Source organism: Asterias amurensis, chromosome 6 (genome assembly GCF_032118995.1).
Source record: "Asterias amurensis chromosome 6, ASM3211899v1".
Taxonomy (NCBI): domain Eukaryota; kingdom Metazoa; phylum Echinodermata; class Asteroidea; order Forcipulatida; family Asteriidae; genus Asterias; species Asterias amurensis.
This window is the reverse complement of record NC_092653.1, coordinates 6,084,363-6,108,277: the sequence shown is the minus strand read 5'-3', so window position 1 is coordinate 6,108,277 and position 23,915 is coordinate 6,084,363. Positions and strand designations below refer to the sequence as shown.

General features: G+C 37.3%; 1 protein-coding gene across 1 annotated transcript; it reads right to left on the bottom strand.

Moving 5' to 3' along the window:
- Positions 1–365: 365 nt before the first annotated feature.
- LOC139938946 (tricarboxylate transport protein, mitochondrial-like) lies at positions 366–23,858 on the bottom strand. Its single transcript, XM_071934621.1, has 6 exons — positions 23,491–23,858; positions 10,831–11,038; positions 9,507–9,733; positions 8,722–8,942; positions 6,788–6,861; positions 366–6,187 (listed from the first exon to the last, which is right to left on the bottom strand). Exons 1-6 carry the CDS (start codon positions 23,687–23,689, stop codon positions 6,073–6,075), a joined length of 1,044 nt encoding a protein of 347 aa, XP_071790722.1. The 5' UTR covers positions 23,690–23,858; the 3' UTR covers positions 366–6,072.
- Between the last annotated feature and the right edge of the window lie 57 nt (positions 23,859–23,915).

Below are 23,915 nucleotides of genomic sequence, written 5' to 3'. Positions count from 1 at the left end.
TTTTAATGGTCAGGAACCATGACAAAAATTTAAAACGTTTCTTATAAAACACATAAGAATTGGTCACGTGATATATTGTCGGGATCCTGACAAAAACTAATTTTGAGCACTTTATTTCACTGCTACTAATAATTGGTGGACTTTTTTGGAGCAATGGCTCAAATGAAAGCTTGTAACTTTCTCGACCCCCATCAAAGTACATGTACCTATTGAATTTTAAATCAAAATTTTTGGGTCAAATCGGCCAAAAATCTGACATAGCATCTTTAATTGAAAAATTTGCATACATTAAAAAAAATAATAATCAAAATCCACAAACAAATTATTGATTTAGAATGAAACTTTCCTTTTTTCCGTCAAATCTATTTTGGAGACCACTTAATTATTCAAGCCTCCAACTATGCCAAAGCAATTTTCTAAAATCCATTTATAACTGCTGTATTGACCATACAGTCCCGAGCCGGAAAACCCTGAGGATCTTATGGAAATCTTGCAGACATCGTGAAACAACTCAAGCAGTCAACCATGTAATGACATTCTACCAATAAATGTACTCTTGCAAACAATCTATTCATAAATGCTAGACTCTAAATCCTCTCTTCCAAAACAATAAATCTTTGAAATAAATCATTACTAACTTCAAAATTATTAAAAGGCTTAAAGTTATTTTGATGATAACCAGTTACTCCTGGTTTAGACTCAATAGACCTATAAATAAAAAGATTCCACTTGTAAAATATATTTTGTTTTAATGTTTCAATAAACATTTGTGCGTTCATCAAGAATAATGTTAACTCATTTGAACTAAATTAAGTATATTCTGACAGTAATGGTACGCCAAATGTTTTCTTATTTAAAGGAGGACCCCCCCCCCCCCCCATATATAAAAATAAAAAAAAAAAAAAAAAATTCAACAAAATTATGCTAAATATTTGATCCCCCAGCTGCAGAGATCATTAATTTCGGTATAATTTAACTATTAACCACACACGGCTAATAACATTGTTGATTTGTTTTGCCAAACAATCTCCTGTCCAAAAATAATCATTGAAAATCGATATTTGTATTTCCTATAACAGAAAGGAGTATATTCACACTGGAAACATTGGGAAATGTTACTTCAGGCCATGCCCTTTTCATTTGACCTTTCAAGACAAGTGAAGGTAATGTCTTGAATAGGCTTTTTGTACAAGCCGCTTGTGGCTGCTGCAGTCTATAGAGGGTAAAGTGATAACGCACAAACATTTTTTTCTTTTCTTTTTGAGTCCCATACTATAGATCTTTATCATGCTGCCTCCATCTTAGTGTTCCTCGTATCGAATAACAATAATGAATGCTTATAACCATTTTGCAATTACATGGGAACCAGACTATTTTGTTCTTCCAGCCTCAGTTTGGTAACATTGATATCAATGGGAGAACTTCAAGAGGGCTGCACCGTGATAAAGGTCTATTATTACTTTCTCCAAGGCTTAGAATGAATGAACTCTCTTCAAAATTCCTTCAAGTCACCATAAACTGTTCACCAATCAGGCAGCAAAAAATAGCTAATAACCAACGTCTTGCACCAAGACCAAGGTCTTGTACCTAGACTAAGCGTAGCGACAGCTCGGATGTGAAGCCAATATTATAATACATGTAAACAGATGCTTTCTACTTATTGACGCCCATAAGCATATTTGTTTTTCTGCTCATCAACTTGGCAGCAGTAAGCAGACGAGTGCCACAACAATGCAAATCCATTAACGCCACAAAATCTCGAAACATTTATATGAAACACACTTTGGCTTAAGCACACTTGCTTACACTTACACAGAACTTGCTTACTGGTAAACAGCTTTACAAAATTTTATTGGCATCCTTTCATAATCGATTTAAAGACGAGGTTTTTAGGTTTTAAAGCCAAGATTTAACACACACTGTCATTGGTACTGGAAAGCACTTGAACTGTTGTAATTAATTTAAACATGAATGTTAGAAGAATCTTTGGAAGAGGCTGGTTTCTGCAATGCATTTGACTTTTAGATTGTTCAAAGAAAAGAACGAAAACTAAACGAACCTCAGTTTGGAAGACTACTTTAGAGTATGGAGAACTGAAAAACAACAAGAGTTGAGGTATTTTCTCCTTGCCCTGATGCCATACATGACTACTGTCTGCCCTAATAGTCTGCCATTTTGGCAGTTTAAATTGCTTGAAAAGGAGTGGTGCACGTCTAAACTGTGTGAATTTCTGTATCCCAGAATTGTACAACCAAGATTTATCACGAGTGTTGATGTCAGTTGATTTGGGTCATTATGAATAACTTTGCTAAAACAAAACAATCATTACTTTATAACAGGAGAGAAGTCTACCGGCAACATAGCATTTTGTTGTGCTCTTTTACAGGAGGAATTGGACTACAATTCCTAATGAATGACAAAAGTAAATCCCTAAAAATATACCATGGTGCTTGATTCGGACAAAACAAATTAAGCGTTATGTTGACACGCTCTTATGCCCAACGCGCAATCAATTGCCTTCATGGTCAAAATACACAGACTCTATTCTTGTAAAGTCAATTTGAAAATAAGATTATTTTGTGTGTGTCCTTTTAGAGCAGACAAGATTATCAACAAACAAGGGAGTTATCTTATGGTTACTACAATCATGGTCCTTCCTCCATGCTATAATTAAAGCAAGAGTTCAAAGTCTAATGGGAAGAAATGTCAAAAGGCCACAAGGCTTGTGTTATTGTCTGTCCAGCTATCAACTACATACTGCACACTTTAGCAAGTTCGAGTGAAAGACTAGACTTGACTGCACCGACCAAACTAATCAGAAACCATGGAGCACAGGGAAATTGACTATATTGAACCATGTACTGGAGTGTGGTCGATATGGTTAATTTAAACGTCACATTTCTAGTCAAGTCTAGTCGCTCACCCGAACTTGCTCCCACACTGCATAACAACCACTGAGACTATATAGAATACAACACAAGAGGGCGCTGTTACAAAAGAGTGTGGTTTTTATGTATCAATTAGGAACTTGCAAAAAAACCGAGAAACTGCACTGGTACATTAAATGTGGCACAAAGACGCATGTAGACGACCTATTTACAAGAATATTGCTTTGTGTCAAAATACAAAGAAGTCCGGTTGTTAAGATGCCCCCTCACCAAATACTAAAATTGGCTTGACAAAACTCCTGCTGCTGTGGCAAATGGCTGGACAAACCTGTTTCACTGAGATTTACGATAACAAGTTTACTGTAATTATTACAATTCAAAGTGTATCACACACCTCAGACGGAATGTGTGCAATTATGCATAGACAGAGAAGCGCAACATGTTAGTTTCCACAAAGAATGTTAAAGTCCAAGAAAAGAAAAGAAGTAAAGGAATTAAAGGATTATACAAGATGCAAGAGTTAATTGTCACCGCAATAATTAAGGCAACTTTGTAAAAGCTCATGAATCAAAGAAAAACTAATTTTGGCAGTTTTAACTACTCTGGTTTAATCAAGTTATGGCCACAGTAGCGAGTACCCGTGATGTTATGTACATGTATCAAGGTAACTGTAGAGACCACTGGTCACAGAGATGAAAGGTAGTCTTCATCCGAGTTTTTAAAACACTGTTCCTAAATACTGCAGCTCATGGCCTTTATCGCACGGCCATGATCCTGCTGGTTTTTTAAACGGCTGCTTAAGAACTCGTCGCCACTCTTTTATTCCCTTATTGAAAGAGTCATTTAAAGACCCTGGACACTATTGGTAATTGTCAAAGACTAGTATTCTCACTTGGTGTATCTCAACATATGCATAAAATCACAAACCTGTGAAAATTTGAGCTCAATCGGTCGTAAAAGTTGAGATAATAATGACAAAAAAAAACACCCTTGTCCCACGAAGTTGTGTGCTTTCAGATGCTTGATTTCCAGACCTCAAATTCTGAATCTGAGGTCTCGAAGTCAAATATGTGGAAAATTACTTCTTTCTCAAAAACTAGGTTACTTCAGAGGGAGCCGTTTCTCACTATCAACCTCTCCCCATTACTCATTACCATGTAAGGTTTAATGGCAATAATTATTTTGAGTAATTACCAATAGTGTCCACTGCCTTTAACTAAAGTACATCGTCAATTGTACAGCACCCACAATCTTCAACAAATGCCTCCATCAAAGCATGTCATGACCGAGCCGTCTACTTCACCGTACTCAAGTTCTGGTGGCTCAGTCTTTAGGGGTGAGGGTTCGAATCCCAGTCATGACACTTGTGTCCTTGAGCAAGACATTTGACTTTTGCTTCTCTTCACCCAGAGGTAAATGGGTACCCAGTGAGGGCAGAGATGGTTCTCTTCACCGAACTTCTGGTGGCTAAGCCATTAGAGGTGTGAGTTCGAATCCCGGTCATAACACTTGTGTCCTTAAGCAAGACATTTGACTATTGCTTCTCTTCACCCTGGGGTTAATGGGTGCCCAGTGAGGGCAGAGATGGTTCTCTTCAATGGACTATTGGTGGCTCAGTCTTTAGGGATGAGGGTTCGAAACCCAGTCATGACACTTGTGTCCTTGAGCAAGACATTTGACTATTGCTACTCTTCACCCAGAGGTAAATGGGTACCCAGTGAGGGCAGAGATGGTTCTCTTCACCGAACTTCTGGTGGCTAAGCCATTAGAGGTGTGAGTTCGAATCCCGGTCATAACACTTGTGTCCTTAAGCAAGACATTTGACTATTGCTTCTCTTCACCCTGGGGTTAATGGGTGCCCAGTGAGGGCAGAGATGGTTCTCTTCAATGGACTATTGGTGGCTCAGTCTTTAGGGATGAGGGTTCGAAACCCAGTCATGACACTTGTGTCCTTGAGCAAGACATTTGACTATTGCTACTCTTCACCCAGAGGTAAATGGGTACCCAGTGAGGGCAGAGATGGTTCTCTTCACCGAACTTCTGGTGGCTAAGCCATTAGAGGTGTGAGTTTGAATCCCGGTCATGACACTTGTGTCCTTGTGTGCGAGACACTTGACCATAATTGCTTCTATTCAACCAGTGGGTACCTGTGAAGGCAGAGATGTTTCTTGTAATTAGCTTGATAGGCTATAATTTGGCAGCAGAGGCTTTACATGCCCCAGAGAGCTGAGATGCTTTAAGGAATGAAATAAATGGCACACAGTACAGAGAAAATAAAGTTGATCCGTCATGAGCCACAACATTGGCAGATACTGGTGCTATATTAAAACCCATAGTTATTTATATTTATTGCTATCAAACATAAAATTCTGGACAGGACAAAATACTGCTATTGAGGTCTTTTGACAACATCCACCTTTAAATTTGAAAAAAAAAAAAAAAATTATTATTTGTTTTTGTGTAGGACCTGATGATAAATTGCTTATGGAATACTACTTTGCTAAAAAAAGAAAAAAAGAAAAAAAAAAAAAAGCAGTACAAATTCACATGGCTGATCAGTGCCAACTTTGTGCTACCACAAGTATAAATTTTGTTGCTGTTTAAACAATCTAACAAGTGAACACACCTGTCACTTTGGTAATAAAAACAATTTTACTGTAGTAAATATACAATCATATATTTTTCATTCTAACTAAGCGTCTTCAAAGAAGTGCCAAGTCCTAAACCTACAATCTAGGAGAAAAATAATTCTACGTACGCCCCCCCCCCAATCCTCCAAAACCTATACCTTGAAGTTAATTTAAGTGTTAGACAAATTTCTCTCGGTGCCAAATCTAAAAGGATGTCTGCCTGTTTGCATGTCTTTCTGTAACAGTTAAGGCCAGAAATCCTTGTGTTCGTCATGCGTAATACCCAATCGTTTCAAATGATGAGAGACAACCCCAAGTCTGACTCCCAAAATGGCGCAGGAAAGATTTGTTGTGTGATAACGTCCGGTGAAATATGGATGTATAAACTTAATGTTCAAAGGATTGTATGACCGATCTACAAAAAACTCTTCCACCAACAGACAGGGGCATGAATGGGGGGAGGGGGGGGGGGTCATGCATCATAAAGACGACCGAATAGTTTCATTCCAGGACTGTAGGATCAGAGACGAGAGAGACCTCCCGTCAGGATTCAATCATTCTGTTGGGTACACTCTATTCAGTATTTTCACAATCTCGTCGTAGATGACAAAGACTAGAGCTACGTCAATACACACTCTGGATAGCCTGGGAAGGGTGCCCTTGTAGAATCTGAAAAATGACAAAAAAAAAAGTCAATTGAGAATTTGTTTGATCATCCCCAAGATGCACCATTAAAGCCACTGGACACTATTGGTAATTACTCAAAATAATTGTTAGCATAAAAACTTACTTGGTATAACAAGCAATGGAGAGCTGTCGATAGCATAAAACATTGTGGGAAACAGCTCCCTCTGAAGTAACGCACCCATTAGCCGTGTACAAAACAGTGCGATGTTCCCTCATTTTGCCAACCAAAACGTAAGTGCGCACGCGCTACGTGCAATTTACATATTTCATGGGAAGGGTCTATTATCCGTTGCTAATATGTGACATCAACATCCGCCTAGCATTCGCAGGAAGTATGAACCGGGCTTTACGCTATCAACACGACAAAAATCAACAATTTGTCCACAAGACCTTGATCACGGTTTCTAACAGAAGTTAACAACATCAGGTAACGATTCAGCAAAGAGTGCAGGACAGTGATCAACATCTGACAACTTTCACTTGAAGTCCCCTTTGTATCTATTTCACAAGCAGGTGAAAATGTCACCAGTAATGTCTGTTTTTGTGTTCTCATGTGAAAAGGGGCTCCGAGTGTAAACTTACGCTTTAGGTCCTTCATGCTTCCATATCTTGACTGCGCAGTCCCAGGTGCTCTTATACTTATGTGCTTCCAGTCCCTGTAAAAAAAAAAAACAGTGGTAGGAATGAAAAAAAATGCCTTTGGAAGGAATCTGACATCGATGATATGGTTTTAAATTATAGATATTATAAACTCTTAGGCCTACTATCCTACATTGTATAAGGCGATACTCAATTCATATTGCATATTAGATTTACTATTCAAGGAAACTTTTTATATTTAAACAGTTTATAAAGTTACATACAATTGTTACATGATTAAATGCTGAGAAAACAACACACTTTATGATGCCTAGGTTTGTATAAGCACATGTACATCGTAGAAGAATATACATGTATATGTACGAACAATAAAGGGAGAAAACACACAAAAATGCAATACAAAAATACACAACTGTTTTACAGAAAATGATAACAGAGCACAGAATTATACATGTTTATACAATGTCTCTGTGTGTACTATACTCCACAAAGCAAAATCGTTAAGAGGTACATGGGCATGGAATCTGTAAAGCATAAAAAGGACAGGTTTTACACATTGCAAAATCATCAAATAAGTATTGACAAAAACCCGATCATGAAGACAATAATCAATTGGAATATCAACACATAAAACATCAACATATATAATATAAGGCAGGTGATATTTTCAAGTTCTTTTTGTTAAATAAAAGCAGGCAATGACAGAATTATATACACGTGTAGACTCAATCCTGCAAAAAACAACAACACTACAATTGAAAATGTACAGCACATGTACACTCCCATCCTAATGAAGATGCTTTCATGGAGAACAAATAACACAGTCTGAAGGGTACACTGCTAGCTTTCAAATTGACCAGCGGGCATACATTTTCCTGCCAGATAATCAGATACACACGCATCACTAAATTGTGTTATCAAAAGCTGCATAAACATCAATAATTTCTCTAGTAAGTATGACAAAACACACTTGGCAATCCCTTTGTACTATCTAAAAGTCCCAGCAATGGTCGGTTGACTAAAAAGAATAACATGGGTGTCATATATTTTGTCTACAAATGCCAGAATTACGATGCGCAGATGTCTTAGGGAAATCTTTCCCCAGAGATTCTGTTCCCAATATGGGAATTGATACGGACTCTGAAGGAAGTTGATTCAAAAGAGGGTGCTATGACAATAAATGTGTACACATTTCACCGAATGGGGGTACAGATTCTCTTGTGACATCGCCAGATATTCAAGAAGAATATATCACCAAGCCACCAACAGAAAGGAATTTTTTTCTATTTCTTCCCCGGCCCAGAGCTGACGCAGGTAGGGGGGGGGGGGGCAGGTGTTAAAAGGTTTGGTATTATTATCAAAAGCCACGCCCTGCATTGAAAATGCTCACATCAGCAGTGCTGGGTCTGAAAAGAACCGATGGTTGAAAACTCAACATTCTGATCAGTATGCTCTGATCTTCTTCAGGAACGTTGAGTTCTCTTCAGAACCTACACTCCTCAAAAGAGATACACACATAAGCCTTTTTGAGATATGGTGAACACAATGCTAGATTACTATAAGGTTTGGGTAAATTTGTCTGAATACACCCAAACTAAACAGTGCACTTCTATCACGTCCGCCACACCTCAAAAAGGCTTTAGGTGCTTCAGCAAACTTCACCTACTTAGACTCCCACCATCCAAACTTTCAGATCCTACTCGTCATGCACAGTCCACCCTCTGTTTGTTCTAAATGCTCTGTTTGTGTGGTACATGTACACACTTAGCTGCAAACCTTACTTCAATCTTAGGCCGTGTCCAGAAACGACGACTTCAGCTACAGCTACGGCTAGATCGCGCGCTTCTGCCTATTCTTCAACACTGGTGATCTAGCCGTAGCTGTAGCCGAAGTCCTCATTTTGGACACGGCCTTACCTGCATTCTGGTCTTAATGACATCCAACGGGGTGTTACCGAACACACTAGCCGCCCCAGCGAAGCCTCCCATCAAAGCGGTGATCAGTGGGTTGATGTATTTGTTGGGATCTCCGCCACGGTACCACTCTCGTAGAGAATCCATGACGAAGAAGCGGATGGCCTGGTTGCTGCCTTGCTTCATGATGGTTGCTGTTAGGCCCTGGTAAGTACCACGGAAGCCTGAAAGAAAAAGAAAAAAATTAATGACAAAATATTATGGGTTTATATTGATATATGAAACAAAAGGTCGCATCCCCTAAAAGTGATCCCCTGGCTGCCGCTTGCCAGGTTGTATCGTAAACTTGGGTGTAATCCCTGGCTACACGGCGGTTAACAGTTGTATGGCTTCTGACTGGCCAACCTTGGACAAAGATATCAACAAAATAGGGAGACCACCAACGTATAGGGCTAGATAGCTCAGTTGAAAGAACTCGGGCATGAAATCTAGAGGTTGTTAGTTCGTGTCTCACACTAGTAAAATTTTCTTTATTCAACCCAAAAATTGAGTGTGGTAGAAATAGGTCTTTACTCTTTGAAATCATTACACCATACAACAACAACAACAGAGAAAGCTTGGTCTTTAGACTGGAACTCAAACCCACTGTCTACTGATTAGTAACACCAGCCTGCTCGACCTTGACAAGCACATATTGTTAATTAATTATTCCAAATTATTCAAACTTTTTCTCTGATAAAACTGCAGTCTTCTCCTCAGTTTCGGTTTCTACATTGAAGATAACAAACCTTGCTCTCTAACAATTTCCCGAACTCCGTGATAGAAGCCTCTGAATCTTGGCTTGGCCGACGTCTGATCGTTAATGAACTTGACTTTGATGGTCTCCATTGGAGTGACGGCGAGGATAGCTTCGCTCACCCCAGCACCAAGACCACAGAATAGACTGCCAGTTTTACTCAGTGAGCCATTGTGTCTACTCCTCCATTGATTCTTGAAGAATTCATTAGCACCAAACCTGAGAAACGGGAGAATAAAAAGTTGGGTTAAGAGGGAACTATACATTTTTAGTAATAACCAAGGGACCGTCAAAGGGGCCTTTAAAGGCAGTGGACACTATTGGTAATTACTCAAAGTAATTATTAGCATGAAATCTAACTTGGTCAAGAGTACTGGGGAGCTGTTGATAGTATAAAACATTGTGTAAAACGGCTCCCTCTCAAGTGCCATAGTTTTTTACTTTGAGGAAGAAGTAATTTTCCACAAATTTGATTTCAAGACCCCAGATTTAGAACTTGAGGTCTTGATATCAACTTTGTGTGAAAAGGGTGTTTTCTTCTTTCATTATTATCTCGCAGCTTCGATGACCGATTGAACTCAAATTTTCACAGGTTAGTTATTTTATGCATGAGATACACCAAGTGTGAAGGCTAGTCTTTGACAATTACCAATAGTGTCCACTGCCTTTAAAGCAGTGTGACCAACAGGCCTGAAGATACCCAGAGAAGACGATGAAGATAACAGGCCTGATACTTCAGGGAGGCAACAAATTAAGGCGATTGCCTCCATGCTTCCTGGCCATTGCCTTGGTGCCCTTGAAATGCTCCAGTTGAAATTTACAATTTCCTCATAGAGTGCCCTTTTAACCAAGGAGAAAATGTCTTGGAGCAAATGTCTTGGAGCCCTAACCCTATCAAAATCAAAGAATACACCAGGCCCAAGATAATGCTAAGCAAAATGTGATGTTATAATACAAATACACTACTGGTGATTGCGGTAACTCATCTTAAGATAGATCTTAGCGCTTAGTGAAATTAAGACAAGGCCAGTGTTTCAGGGCCCAATTTTATGGCTCTGCTTACTGTAAGCACAGAATCGGCGCTTACCGAAGCATGGAATTCTGTGATTACGCCAAGCATAATTATTTCCAAGTTAGCAGGGAATTTTAGTGTGTGTGCATGCGCTTACTCCACGTTATTAGACATTCTACGCTTACACAGCTAGCGCAGAAATTCGGCGCTTGCACGTAAGCAGAGAATGGTGATCGTCAGTCCAGAATTTGGCGGTTATCACAGCCATGAAATTGGGTCTAGATGTGTTTTTTTTGGGGCTTACCTAATAGCAGCTTTTGGTATAGAGCCATAGAGTAGAGGACTGAGCCCCCTGTATAACCCAAAGAACCCATGGTGTTGTACGGTGTGCTTGACGCAGTGAATGGGACCCCGGTAGAGTGGCTTGGCCGACCGCTCGTCTAGCTGGAGCTGGGTCTTGACGTACTCTGTTGGGAATGTGACGCAGATCTCAATACCTCCAGCAATGCCACCTGTTAATGAAATAAAACAAAAGGAGTTTATGTTAAGAGTCAGTTCAGGTAAATAATTGACATAGTTGCTCACGGTCAAAAAATGAATTTTTTTTATACTTTGTGGGTTGAAGGGCCTTGGGGTGCAAGTAAACAAAATTGCATTTTCAATTCTATATATAGCCCGTTGCCATGGTTACGGCTCATTTTGTTTTTTGGCCATTTTAGGCCGATTTTGGGGTCTGAAAAACTGGTTTTTAGCTCATATTTACAACTCCACCCAACCAAAATGCAACATTATTTCAAAAAACCTTTTATATCACTACAAAGTATCATCCTTGGCCTTCCTTGAGAAAACTTTTTATTGCTTTAAATAACACTCTTGTGCTATTTTTGCATTATGCATTACAGTATGTTTTTAGAACTTGCAAAATCAACATTTTTACCCTATTTTTGGACCCCAAAATGTCAACTTGCCAGGGGTCTCAGAAAGTTTCCCTTTCGACTGTGATTAGGGCCAACAGTGGTCTTTCCATATCTGGTGTCAAAAACTTGGGCAATTGTATCCTGTTGTGACAGTACTGCCTCAAAACTAGACTTTTTTCCCCAAAACATGAAAAATGCCTTCTAAAGGGTCTTTTCACATAATATCGAAATACGTGTCCACGGTAAAAAAAAGAAGAATATTTCTCATTTTTTTGTGGATGGTAGGATGGTAGGGACTTGGGGTCCAAATAAACAACATTTACATTTCAAATCATAATATAACACGTTGCCATGGTAACAGTTCATGTGTGTTTAGGCCACTTTGGGCCGATATTGGGGAATGAAAAACTGGTTTTTTTAGTTAATATTTACAACTCCACCCCACCAAAAAACAAAATTATTTCATAAAACCTTTTACATCACTACAAAGTATCATCCTTGGCTTTACTTGAGACAAAAAATATTGCTATAAATTTCACCCTTGTGCTATTTTTAGAACGTGCATTAGAGTATGTTTTTAGAGCTTGCAAAATCAACATTTTTACCATATTTTTTGCCCTCAAAATTTCATTTTTTCAGGGGTTTGAGAATATTTTCCTTTCGGTTTTGATCAGGGCCAAAATTTGTCTTTTTTATTTCTGGTAAGAAAAACTTGGCAAGTGTATCCTGATGTTAACAGTACTGTCTCAAAAATAGACTTTTTTCCTCAAACAGAAAAATGCATTTTGAATGTTTTTTTCTTCATATTGAATTTCTAACATTAAAAAGTTATAATTCTATCAATCTTGCAGCTTTTCCTTAGCACTAGTGGATTACCCAACATTGATCAGGAACTGTTGATGACCTAAATCTTACAATTTGCCTGGCCCAGCCCCAATCATATTTCTTGACATTGCATAAAACAATGTTTTGTGAATAGCGCCTCTTTTTGTGAAAGTGTTCCCTTTCGGTTGTTATTGGTGTTTTCATGTCTTCTGGGTAGAAACACTATGTTTATTGTATCCTGTTGTGACTGATCATGCCTTAAGTATAGTAATTTTTCCAAAAACAATGCATGCTTGTTAAAAATCTGGCACTGTTTCCATGCCCTTTGAGTAATGAATACAAAGTTTTTATTTAAACATAATGGTATCCAACCAAACCATAACCAATGCTTTGCCACTGAGAGTTCTTGATTTGGCTACTTTACCTATTGTACAGGTTTGATTCCCATTGCAAGTAGAGTGCGATGAGCATTCTTTACAAGTTGTCTTTAATACAGGGCCTACTCTCCTTGGTCCCTGCCTGCTACCAAACGTAAAACTTTTCTTAGAGATAGAGATCATAAACAATGTAGTTTCTGTGTTTGCGGCAGATGGTTTGGAGCATCCAATCATGTCCAACACAAACGTGGGAAATTAAAAAGCCCGCTTAAAAGTGTTGGAAAAGTTTGCCAAGATCTTATTAAAAACAATGATACTAACGATTTGCAAGATGAGCGTAAGAGATTATTTAAAAGAAACACGTTGCCTGGGATCGGTTGAGTTGGTCTTTGAAATGCGTTTGTAACGGTTTGTTTTAAAATGCATGGTTAGAAAGATGTTTTTGAGTGATACTTGTATGGATCATTATATTCTACTTTTAAAATATCTTTCTAATCATATGCATTTTTTAATAAACGTTTACAAACGCTTTTCAAATACCAACTCGACCGATCCAAGGCAACGTGTTCCTTTAATGAAACAACATTGAAAGAAGTTGTAAAAACTTGCACCTGCTGAACATAAATAAGTAAGATGCATTTGCAGTGACAAAAGTCTATTCAGGCTAGTTTGATATTTTTTCCATTCACTATCTTACTAATTCATAATTATTATATATGTCTCTGAGAACGATCAACAAAAAACATTGAGTTGTTTATCACGTTAAATAAACCAACTCTTTTATTGTTTGCAACAGTCCAATTGAAAGGAACCCCACCATAGATGGGGGAACTGCTTACAGAAGGCCAAAGCAGGTGAATGGCCATTTAGCCCTTTAGTCCCTGCACCGCCCGAGTTTGCTGAAATCCAATTTCTCAAGAGTCTTGCAGTAAATTACTGGAATCTTAGTTCAAATTTTAAAAGATAGCCAAGGCTTAATGTGTATGCACAATTTTTTACACTTTCGGTAATATTTGTATAAAAGTTCTCATGGGAACAATAAATGCCTCTCGCTAAACGGCTACGGTAATTTTTATGGCGAATACTTTTGTGCACGGATAAAATGAACACAATAGCTTTTCACGGCTTTTATCTGGCTCAATGCTCATACTGATTAAATGCGAAGGCGTTATTTTCGACAATATCATCATAAATGATGAACAGTTTCCTGTTTACTAATGAGCGTTTTATTTTTCGTAAGAGCTAAATTATTTCATCATCATTAGCTTTGACAAGTCAACTGTGAAGGGAGAATTAATAACGATCTATAACAACTAGATATATTAACAAATGCGTAGACCTACTAATGACTATCGAGTTTTCTTTTGATGTTCCTTTTTTTTCTACAAACACAAGCTAGCGAGGTTTCCTCGTACCGCATACAGTGTATCGCTATAATGCGGCTGGGCGGTACAGCGGCTAAATGGTTAGATACTTTGGATACAGTACTTGCTCACTTTTAGAGCCTCTTTGTTCTGATTGGGATGAAAATGTTTCGTTCGGTAGCGGGCAGGGGACCAAGAAGACTGTTATAAGGCCATGTAAAGACAAGGACAGTAAAGATTGCTCATCGCACTACTTCTCTTCTTGCAATGTGAATCATACCTGTACAACTAGGTAAAGTAGTTATGACAAAACAAGAACTCAGTGGCTTAAAGATCATGGAAACAGTGCCATATTCTTTTAACAAGCATGCTCGTTTTTGTTTTTTATCAATTCAAACTAAGGGATAACTTCAAAATGCATTTTTATTGTTTATGGAAAAATTACCATTTTTGAGGCAGAAGTGTCACAACAGGATACAGTAAACCAAAGTGTTTCTCCCCAGTAGACATGCAAACCATAATGATAGCCCAATCAAAACAAAAAGGGAAATATTCCGAGAACCAACAAAACATTAAAGACAGTACAAACATTCTTGATGTGCAAGGGGAATTAAAAAAAGTGACTTTCAAAAAAAAAAGGCGCTGTTCGCAAAACTGTTATTTTATTTTATGCAATGTCAAGAAATATGATTGGGCCAGGGCCGGGGTGGGGCAAATTATAAGATTTAGGTCATCAACAAGTCCTGATCAATGTTTGGTAATGCACTAAACCTACAAAGTGCTTATAAAAAGCTGCCAGATTGATGGAATATAGCTAACTTCTTCATGTTATAAATTCAAAATGAAGCAAATATTTCAAAATGCATTTCTCTATGTTTTCGGAGAAAAAGGGTCTATTTTTGAGACAGTTCTGTTACATCAGGATACAATTGCCCGAGTCTTTCTTACCAGAAATAAAAAGACAAATTATGGCCCTGATCAAAACCGAAAGGAAAATATTCTGAGACCCCTGAAAAAATGGAATTTTGAGGTCAAAAAATATGGTAAAAATGTTGATTTTGCAAGCTCTAAAAACATACTGTAATGCACGTTCTTAAAATAGCACAAGGGTGAAATTTATAGCAATATTTTTTGTCTCAAGTAAAGCCAAGGATGATACTTTGTAGTGATGTAAAAGGTTTTATGAAATATTTTTGTTTTTTGGTGGGGTGGATGTGTAAATATTAACTTAAAAAAATAGTTTTTCATTCCCCAATATTGGCCCAAAGTGGCCTAAACACAAATGAACTGTTACCATGGCAACGTGTTATATTATGATTTGAAATGTTAATGTTGTTTATTTGCACCCCAAGTCCCTACCATCCACAAAGTATAAAAAAAAATATGGACACGTATGTCGATATTATGTGGAAAGACCCTTAAAAAGGCATTTTTCATGTTTTGGGGAAAAAAGTCTAGTTTTGAGGCAGTACTGGCCCAACAGGATACAATTGCCCAAGTTTTTGACACCAGATATGGAAAGACCAATGTTGGCCCTAATCACAGACGAAAGGAAAATTTTCTGAGACCCCTGGCAAGTTGACATTTTGGGGTCCAAAAATAGGGTAAAAATGTCGATTTTGCAAGTTCTAAAAACATACTGTAATGCATGATGCAAAAATAGCACAAGGGTGATATTTAAAGCAATAATTTTTTTTCTCAAGGAAGGCCAAGGATGATACTTTGTAGTGATATAAAAGGTTTTTTTAATTAATATTGCATTTTGGTGGGGTGGAGTTGTAAATATGAGCTAAAAACCAGTTTTTCAGACCCCAAAATCGACCTAAAATGGCAAAAAATTAAAATGAGCCGTAACCATGGCAACGGGCTACATATAGAATTGAAAATGCAATTTTGTTTACTTGCACCCCAAGGCCCTTCCACCCACAAAGTATAAAAAAATTCATTTTTTGACCGTGAGCAACTATGTCAACTATTTACCTGAACTGACTCTTAACGACATGTGTATTCATGAACACTGAGAAAGTTTAGGCAGACCTCATTCTTGGTTGAACTTAGGTACTTTTACCTGTGTTGAACGACTGGTAAGGACATAGCTGGAGCTGTTTTACATTGGTTTGCTATTAAAGAACGTTTAATGGAACTCTCAGCCATACATGTGTTTGCGCGAAAGCTTACGCACGCAGGCCCCAAAAATGCAATACATTAATGGCTCTCAATGTACAACCATTAAGTACTGCACAATTTGACTTTTTGCAACAAGACAAGTTCATTTACATTTTTTTTTCATTCATATTCAAATTGACCTAATTTGCTTTACATCAATGTTGTGCTTTTTATTGACAATCTATTTTGTTCAAGAATTATTCAACTGTATTTGGGAACAATGTTAATACAGTGTATGTGTAATGTAATTATCAGGGTCTTAAACATTAATGTTTGAAGTAACTTCTGGTAATACATTACTTTATTCTCTTTGAAATTGTTCCAATCTGCCATAATTTCTTTTAGTTTTCAAAAACCACCAGGGCAATTGATGCAATGAACCCTGAAATAACAAACTTTCATGACTTGCAGAATTCCCGGATCAGGATACCATACCTATTCACTATACCATTGAAAACAACCCAATAGCCAAACACAAAAGAAAACCAAGGCCTCCTCTATTAGCCAATCAGTAGCAGCACAATGCTACACACCCACAAATAGCTCATGAATATGCAGAAGGGGCGCGCCTGTTTAGTAGCAGCTATAAACAGACACTGCAAACATACACACACAGCCACTTGCTGTGTGCTTCAAACAAACAGAGAGATGGTATTATTGAATCATAGAGGTAACCTCCATGGTTATTGATTTCAGTGAATGGTTTCCCTTGGCAAAATGTAGCACAAATAGTTGCAACTCAAAAAAATCATCATCCACTGTGTGTACAAAACAGAGTTCAGTCCAATCATAGAGGTAGAAATAGAACCTCCACGGTCCAATCTTTATGCTATGCAATATTCATGTGCTATGGCCCCCAACCTACATACTGATAAAGATAGCATACATTTATAAGTACATATCATGTCATTATCCATGCACAACCTGGGGTATTAGCTGAGTAAACAATTTTTTAGGGGTAGACAAGAATACAAAACAGGTTTTCAAGACCATCCAAAAATGCATGGCAAAATGTAAGTTCGGTTTAAATATCTTGCAGTAGGCCTATGCAAAATTGCTGGGAGAAACTTACTATGCCCTCACCATGCACACAAACCACCGATTCAAAGTACCTCAATTGTTGCGCTATTATTAATGATGATTTCCGGTTGAATACCAGCATTAATAACAATTGTTGTCATGTACTACTACTAGTCTCAACAGCCTGGCACCCTGATTTCATAAAACTAATTCAGTAGATAAATCAGCTCCAGTTATACTACGTGTACATTCATATTTCAAACATGTTACACCCAGCAGAATTGCACGCGTGGAGCGCCAGACTCAACTAGTACAAGTTATTCTAAAAAATGTAAACAAAGCATTATACAGTACAGGCCTACACATAATTTTACAATCCACGTACACAAAGTGTCTGCACTGTGTGTCTTTTATCACTTGGCCAACGGAGGTAAAAAAAAACAACTCCACTACAGCTACACGCATCTAGTACATTTTATACACAGAATTACAGTCTTATCAGAGGTCATTTCCTCTGTTGACCTGGGGGGGGGGGGTTACCAACTTCTTGGCTCCGCATCCAGTGGAATTATGCATACGTACAGAGCTCTGACAAATTGTAACTGTTGTAAAAAAAATGCTACAATAAAAAAGAAGTTTGTAAAATAAAAATTGTCAGCAATAATTTCTTGCTACCTGTGAAATAGGCGCGCTGTGATGTAACGTTATGTGTACATATGCAAATCAATTTGACCTCTACTAAAGAATTATCACCAATTTCATTTTCTTCTTGGACATTTTTGTCTCCTTGAAATCAAAAACAAAACAAACTTCAAACAAGATGAGTAAAAGATAAAGAATTCAAGATTAAATTCACGTAGCAAAACTAAAGTATTCCCCCCTCCCAAAAAGAAAAAAAAAAAGAAAAAAAAAAAGGATTATCTAAAAAGAAATGTAATCAAATTTACATTTCCGATTGCAAGCAAATTGTTGTGCACAAGACCAGAGAAAAAACACACTAGTCACTTGCTGTTGTGGATCTCCACAATCACACTGTGTGCCAGTAGAGGAATATCAGCATTCAATTTAAAAGCTAACACTATTAGGGTAATCAACCTGATTTTCCTGAGTGAATTAAACTCGAGTGCCGTTAGCTGACGTCTGCTGTGACAGACTCAGAGTGCTTTGTGTAAGGAACTCAAGCTGTCTGTGATCAGTCTACATTTTTGGCGTTAATAATAATAATATTTTGAGTTTATATAGCGCTTTTTCACTCCCGAACGGGTGTCTCAAAGCGCTTCAAATTATTACCCCTGGTCACTGGGCCTTAATTCACTCCTTAAACCATCTCAGCTCCCTGGGGAGTATACAGCCTCGTGCAACAAATGCGCTACTCGGCTAAATCAATCACAAGAACCATGTCTGCCCTCACAGGTACCCATTTACCCCTGGGTGGAGAGAAGCAATAATAGTTAAGTGTCTTGCTCAGGGACACAAGTGTCACGACCGGAATTCGAACCCACACTCTGCTGAACAGAATCAGCAAAGCTTGAATTCGGTGCTCTTAACCGCTCGGCCACGACACCCCATAAGTTGAGTTGAAACACTGTCATCAGATCTGAATGCTGTGCATTATTAATAATAAATATTAATTGACTTAGGTATACTTTTCAGTGAATGAAGCCTGGTTCATTAAGCGTGCATCCTGTGAATGCAAATTTACCGTACTAACTTTGACATCACAATATCACAACGAATAATTCCGGTCAGTTGACTTGTGCTTAGCTCCTGCGAAACATTTCGCTGCAAAAACAACCCTGTGACGTCAAAATTTGTATCGCATTCGCAGGAAGTATGAACCGTGCTTACCCGGCAGGACTAGTGAGCTCATCATTTCACTAGTCCTTTGTAATTTGTATTGTTTACATATTTCTTACGTTCTGTGTACATGTAAACAAATAACCTGGAGAGCATTCTAAATGCACATTAATGGATATTTCTTCACTGCATGTAAATAACTTTACAATGTTCAAATCAGCATCCATATCTAATTTGTTGTATATAAAATTTATCATTACTTGCAGGTACAAACAACTATAGTTCCCTCTCTCCACATAAATAATTATTTGCATGTACGACTCTCTTGTTTACATTTTAATCACAATTTTCCTTTGGGCTACCATACATTATGCATTTTTGTGTACGCATGAGAAAACCATCCATGAGATCAATATATCACAGCTGTGTAATTGAAAAAACACACTGGATTCTTCTTTTAAAAAAAGTAAACGAACACTTTTTTTTTTTGTGAGAGAAAAGTCCATCTGTAGGGCTTTAGAATGTATTGCATTCAAACAGTGGTCTCTTCATGTGTACATGTACGTATTGATGTTGAACTTACCTTTTTGATCATATGGAACATGAGTTTAAAAATGAAAAATTATAAATTTTTATTTACAATTGGTGGTCATGCTTTTGGTCTGATCCAAATTGTGTAAAAAAAAAAAAAACCTAAACCAAAATCTAAAAAATAAAGAAAGTAAAAATAAAATATGAATAATCTGGCCTGTGTGAAATAGTCACTAATGCTCCGAGAAAAAAAACAACAACGATTTTCTGCTATCTTATTTCTTAAAGTGTCACTTGAAAATTCACACAAAGTGTATAAAAATGTACCATGCAAATTACAGTACCAGCAGAAAATGACAAACATATTTACCTTACATTTTTCATTGTTTTTAAGGCAAATTATTCCTTTGGTTTAAGGAACCGTTTGATTGTTTTAATCCTAAATAAATGGAGATCTCAATAATTTAACTAACCTGTGAACATTTTATTTAAAAAGTTGGAAGCATTTTTGAGAAGAATAATCCGTAAATTTTTGATTGAGAAATGTTTCATGCTATTTTAAAAACGTTTCTCAGACTTTAAATTTTCAACATTTTGAATACCTATAGCTCTAAAACCACATTCCTTTCAAGGGAATTGTTTCCCAAAATGTTCAACAGCTTCAGTGCTTCTTACCAAGTAAGTTTTTATGGTCATTATTTTTTTGAAAAAAAAATACCAAAGGTAGGTATTGTATACTTCCTCAAAACGATGTCTCACAATGTAGTTTTGTACGATACGCTATACTTGTATGGAAATTTTACTCAATGTATGTAAATCAAAACCAAAAATATTATTTTAAACTGATTTCTCATTCAAGTCTGTGGTGTCTCTCGCTTTAAAGGCACTGGACACTATTGGAAACTACTCAAAATAATTGTTAGCATAAAAACATACTTAGTAACGAGCAATGGAGAGCTATTGATGGTATAAATCATTGTGAGAAAAACCTCCTTGTGAAGTAACGTAGTTTTTGAGAAAGATTTTATTTCTCAATCAAATAGTAAAATATTTCAGGCCTAAAAGCTAAGGCATCTGAAAGCACACAAATTTGTGCAACAAAGGTGTTCTTTCTTTCATCCTGTTCATTATTCTCTTGCAGCGTCGATATGACCAATTGAGTAAAGATTTTCACAGATTTATTTTATGCATGTTGGTATGTGAGAATACTGGTATTTGACAATTACCGAAGGTGTTCAGTGCCTTTAAGAGCCACTAACTCTATTTCATTTCCTCGGTAGGGTGTTGATTGAAGATGCTGCCAGGCTATGAAGGATGAGCGGAGAAGTGCATCCAGGCAGCTCAATCTGGTTAAGGCCTATCCCACCGCGGCAGTTAATTTACGACAGGAATCTTATCAAGCTCAAATGCAAATTAATTTTTATCATATTGACAGAGCTCTAGAGGTCACTGGCAACTGATATTGCAGACTAGACTGTAGACTAACATGTTATGGTTGAGAATTTGCCATTTCTGCCGATCATGATCATGTCATACGCTCAGTGCGTGTCAAAGTGCACAGTACACTGTTTTCTTTTATTTTTGTTGATTAAAATAACGGTACATTCCAATGCTTTGCTATAAAGTATGGAAATAAATTTGAGTTTGTTCTGAACTGAGACAGCACAAGGCATTCAGGGTGGCTCCTCGGTGGTTTCCGTCCCTGCCTTTCAACTGTGTGGACCCCAGTTAAAAGCTCACCTCAGACTAGAGCCTTGCATGTGGATTAGGTGTTCAGTTCTTATTTGATTTCATAGGTTTTTATCCCGCAGTAAAACTGACACCATGATACTCCACGACTACACAATATCAAACATATTGTCAGAGGGGTGTCTGTGTGTCTTTTGGACACTGTGTTTTTAATTTGTTCCATCAGTTGTAAGTGAACCATTTGGACACCTTTGTTTTTAAAGCCATTGGACCCTTTCGGTTCAAAAAAAAAAAAAAAGTTCACAGATTTACACATAACTTACAGGGTTTACAGAAGGCAATGGTGAAAGACTTCTCTTGCAATATTATTTCATGAAATGCTTTACTTTTTGAGAAAACAGCAAAACAATACAAATTCTCGTTAACGAGAATTACAGATTTATTTTAAACACATGTCATGACACAGCAAAACGCGCGGAAACAAGGGTGGGTTTTTCCGTTGTTTTCTCCTGACTCCGATGACCGATTGAGCCTAAACTTTCATAGGTTTGTTATTTGATATAGAAGTTGTGGTACACAAAGTGTGGGCCTTGGACAACACTGTTTACCGAAAGGGTCCAATAGCTTTAAATGTCCAGTTTTAAAACCCTTTTACCAAATCGTGGCTAAAACCATGGATAAATTGCCTAATATATATATATAGAAAATTTAAATTGAAAGTGAACACCCTACATGTACATAGTACCAGACAAGCTTACATGTATTTGACTCCCTTTGCACATTTTGGCAGACTAATAAACGACTATAGTACACAGTATGCAGGGGTCGAAATTGCCACTAGCCCGCTAGCCCGGGACTACCAGATTTACGGCCGGGCTACTGATTTTTCCAGTTTGATAGCCCGAAGAGCTAGTAGAAAAATAATGCCAAAATCATCATCACAAACAATAAAGAACTATGTTATTGGTGTATTGTAAAGTTTGAGCCGCCTCGCGAGACATAATGTGTCTTTCGGGCTACCAAAATCTAATCAGGGCTACTAAAAATTGTTGGTCACTAGCCCTGCTGACTACCATGGAAATACACTTAATTTCGACCCCTGGTATGTAGAGCATCCATATTGGTTTAGCTAATGGGTGCTGCAACATGTAACGATTCTGGTGTAGGGTTGCATCCACTTGGTAATCTTAAGAGTGTCTGTCTGTGTGTGCAAATCTAACCATGGAGATGCAGTATGACTCAACTAATGAATTGATTTTCACTAGACGTTTTTCGTAAAAAAATAATATCAACAAATATATCAGTTTGTCTGGTTGCACAGTCTTATCTCTGATGCAAATTTAAAATTTTACCCGGACAATCCAAAGGTTGAACCTTAAATTAAATACACACCTTAAATCAATGTAAATGATTGATGGTCTATTTCTGTCACTGATATGATTGTTATAATATAAATAAATATTGACTCTTGGTTATAAATACAATGGCATGTTCATTATTTATACAGAAATGTAAAAAGCATGTTGATTTTGTATGATAAAGAATCATGCCATACAAATAGCATTGGAAATTAAAATTTGTATGAATAGGATAGATTTAGAAGTCATTTTATTTAAAGTTTGAAACTTACTAACAAATTGTTTAACTAGATAAATAGTGCACCCCAATCTATGAGTTTAAACTTTAACTCAGTCTAAGTTAGCTCTATTTGTTTTATATCTGTAAGCGGTTTGTTCTTTTTTATGATTTGCCTCGATTTTAGGGACACCTTGTAAACAGGACGGTCGTCCTACGATAGGATAACTTTCCGTATGGCGCCACCACTTTTTCACTCATTTTTACAAAAAGGGATATCTCATTGATGTAAATTAGATACTATATTATTTCATATCGAATGAAAAAGTGGTGGCGCCATACGGAAACTTTTCCCTACGATATATCAAACGAATTGTTTCATTTCAACCCAGGTTCATTCTGTTTATTTACTTTATTTTCCAAATGTAATTAACAATTTTTTGAACAAAAAATTACAACAATGAATATACAATTTCATCATCATTATCACAAAGGTGTTTTCAAATGTGAGCAAAATAATGTGAATGATTTTATCATTTCAAATTCAATAGTCAATACAAATAATCCAATATCATTATCACAAAATTAAAAAGTAAACAGCAAATCTGTCTTTACCTAAACTCCCAAATTCTTCCATACATGTACATCGATATACAATGACATTGCAAATCACAGAAATTAAAGACATGTTGGACATATTTACCTGCCATAATTGCCTTTGCAGGATGAGTTGTTTTACCACCAGTTCGCATTGGTGCGGCAGCAGCCAAAGCCAGCGGCCTTGCCTGGCCAAACGATGGGTTCAATCGACTTGAAAGCCCCGACGAGTTGCTCACTTCCGAACACATCAAAGAAACTCCGGTGATGCTGTTGCCCTCTCTATTTTTTATTCGTGTGCTCATTTTGCCGACTTTTAGAGTTGACTTTGTGTAGTAAAATAATAACTTGAATCTCTCTCTTAATAGTAAGTCGCAGTTTTACTTCATGTGAGCTTGGAAATGTAGGATTTTCCAGGTAAAACGGAACTGTTTGTGTTCCACAACGAAACACATACAAATCCGGGTGGTACGACTGCGAGGGTCACGTACGACACATGACATGACCTTTGTGATGTCAGACCATCCCACT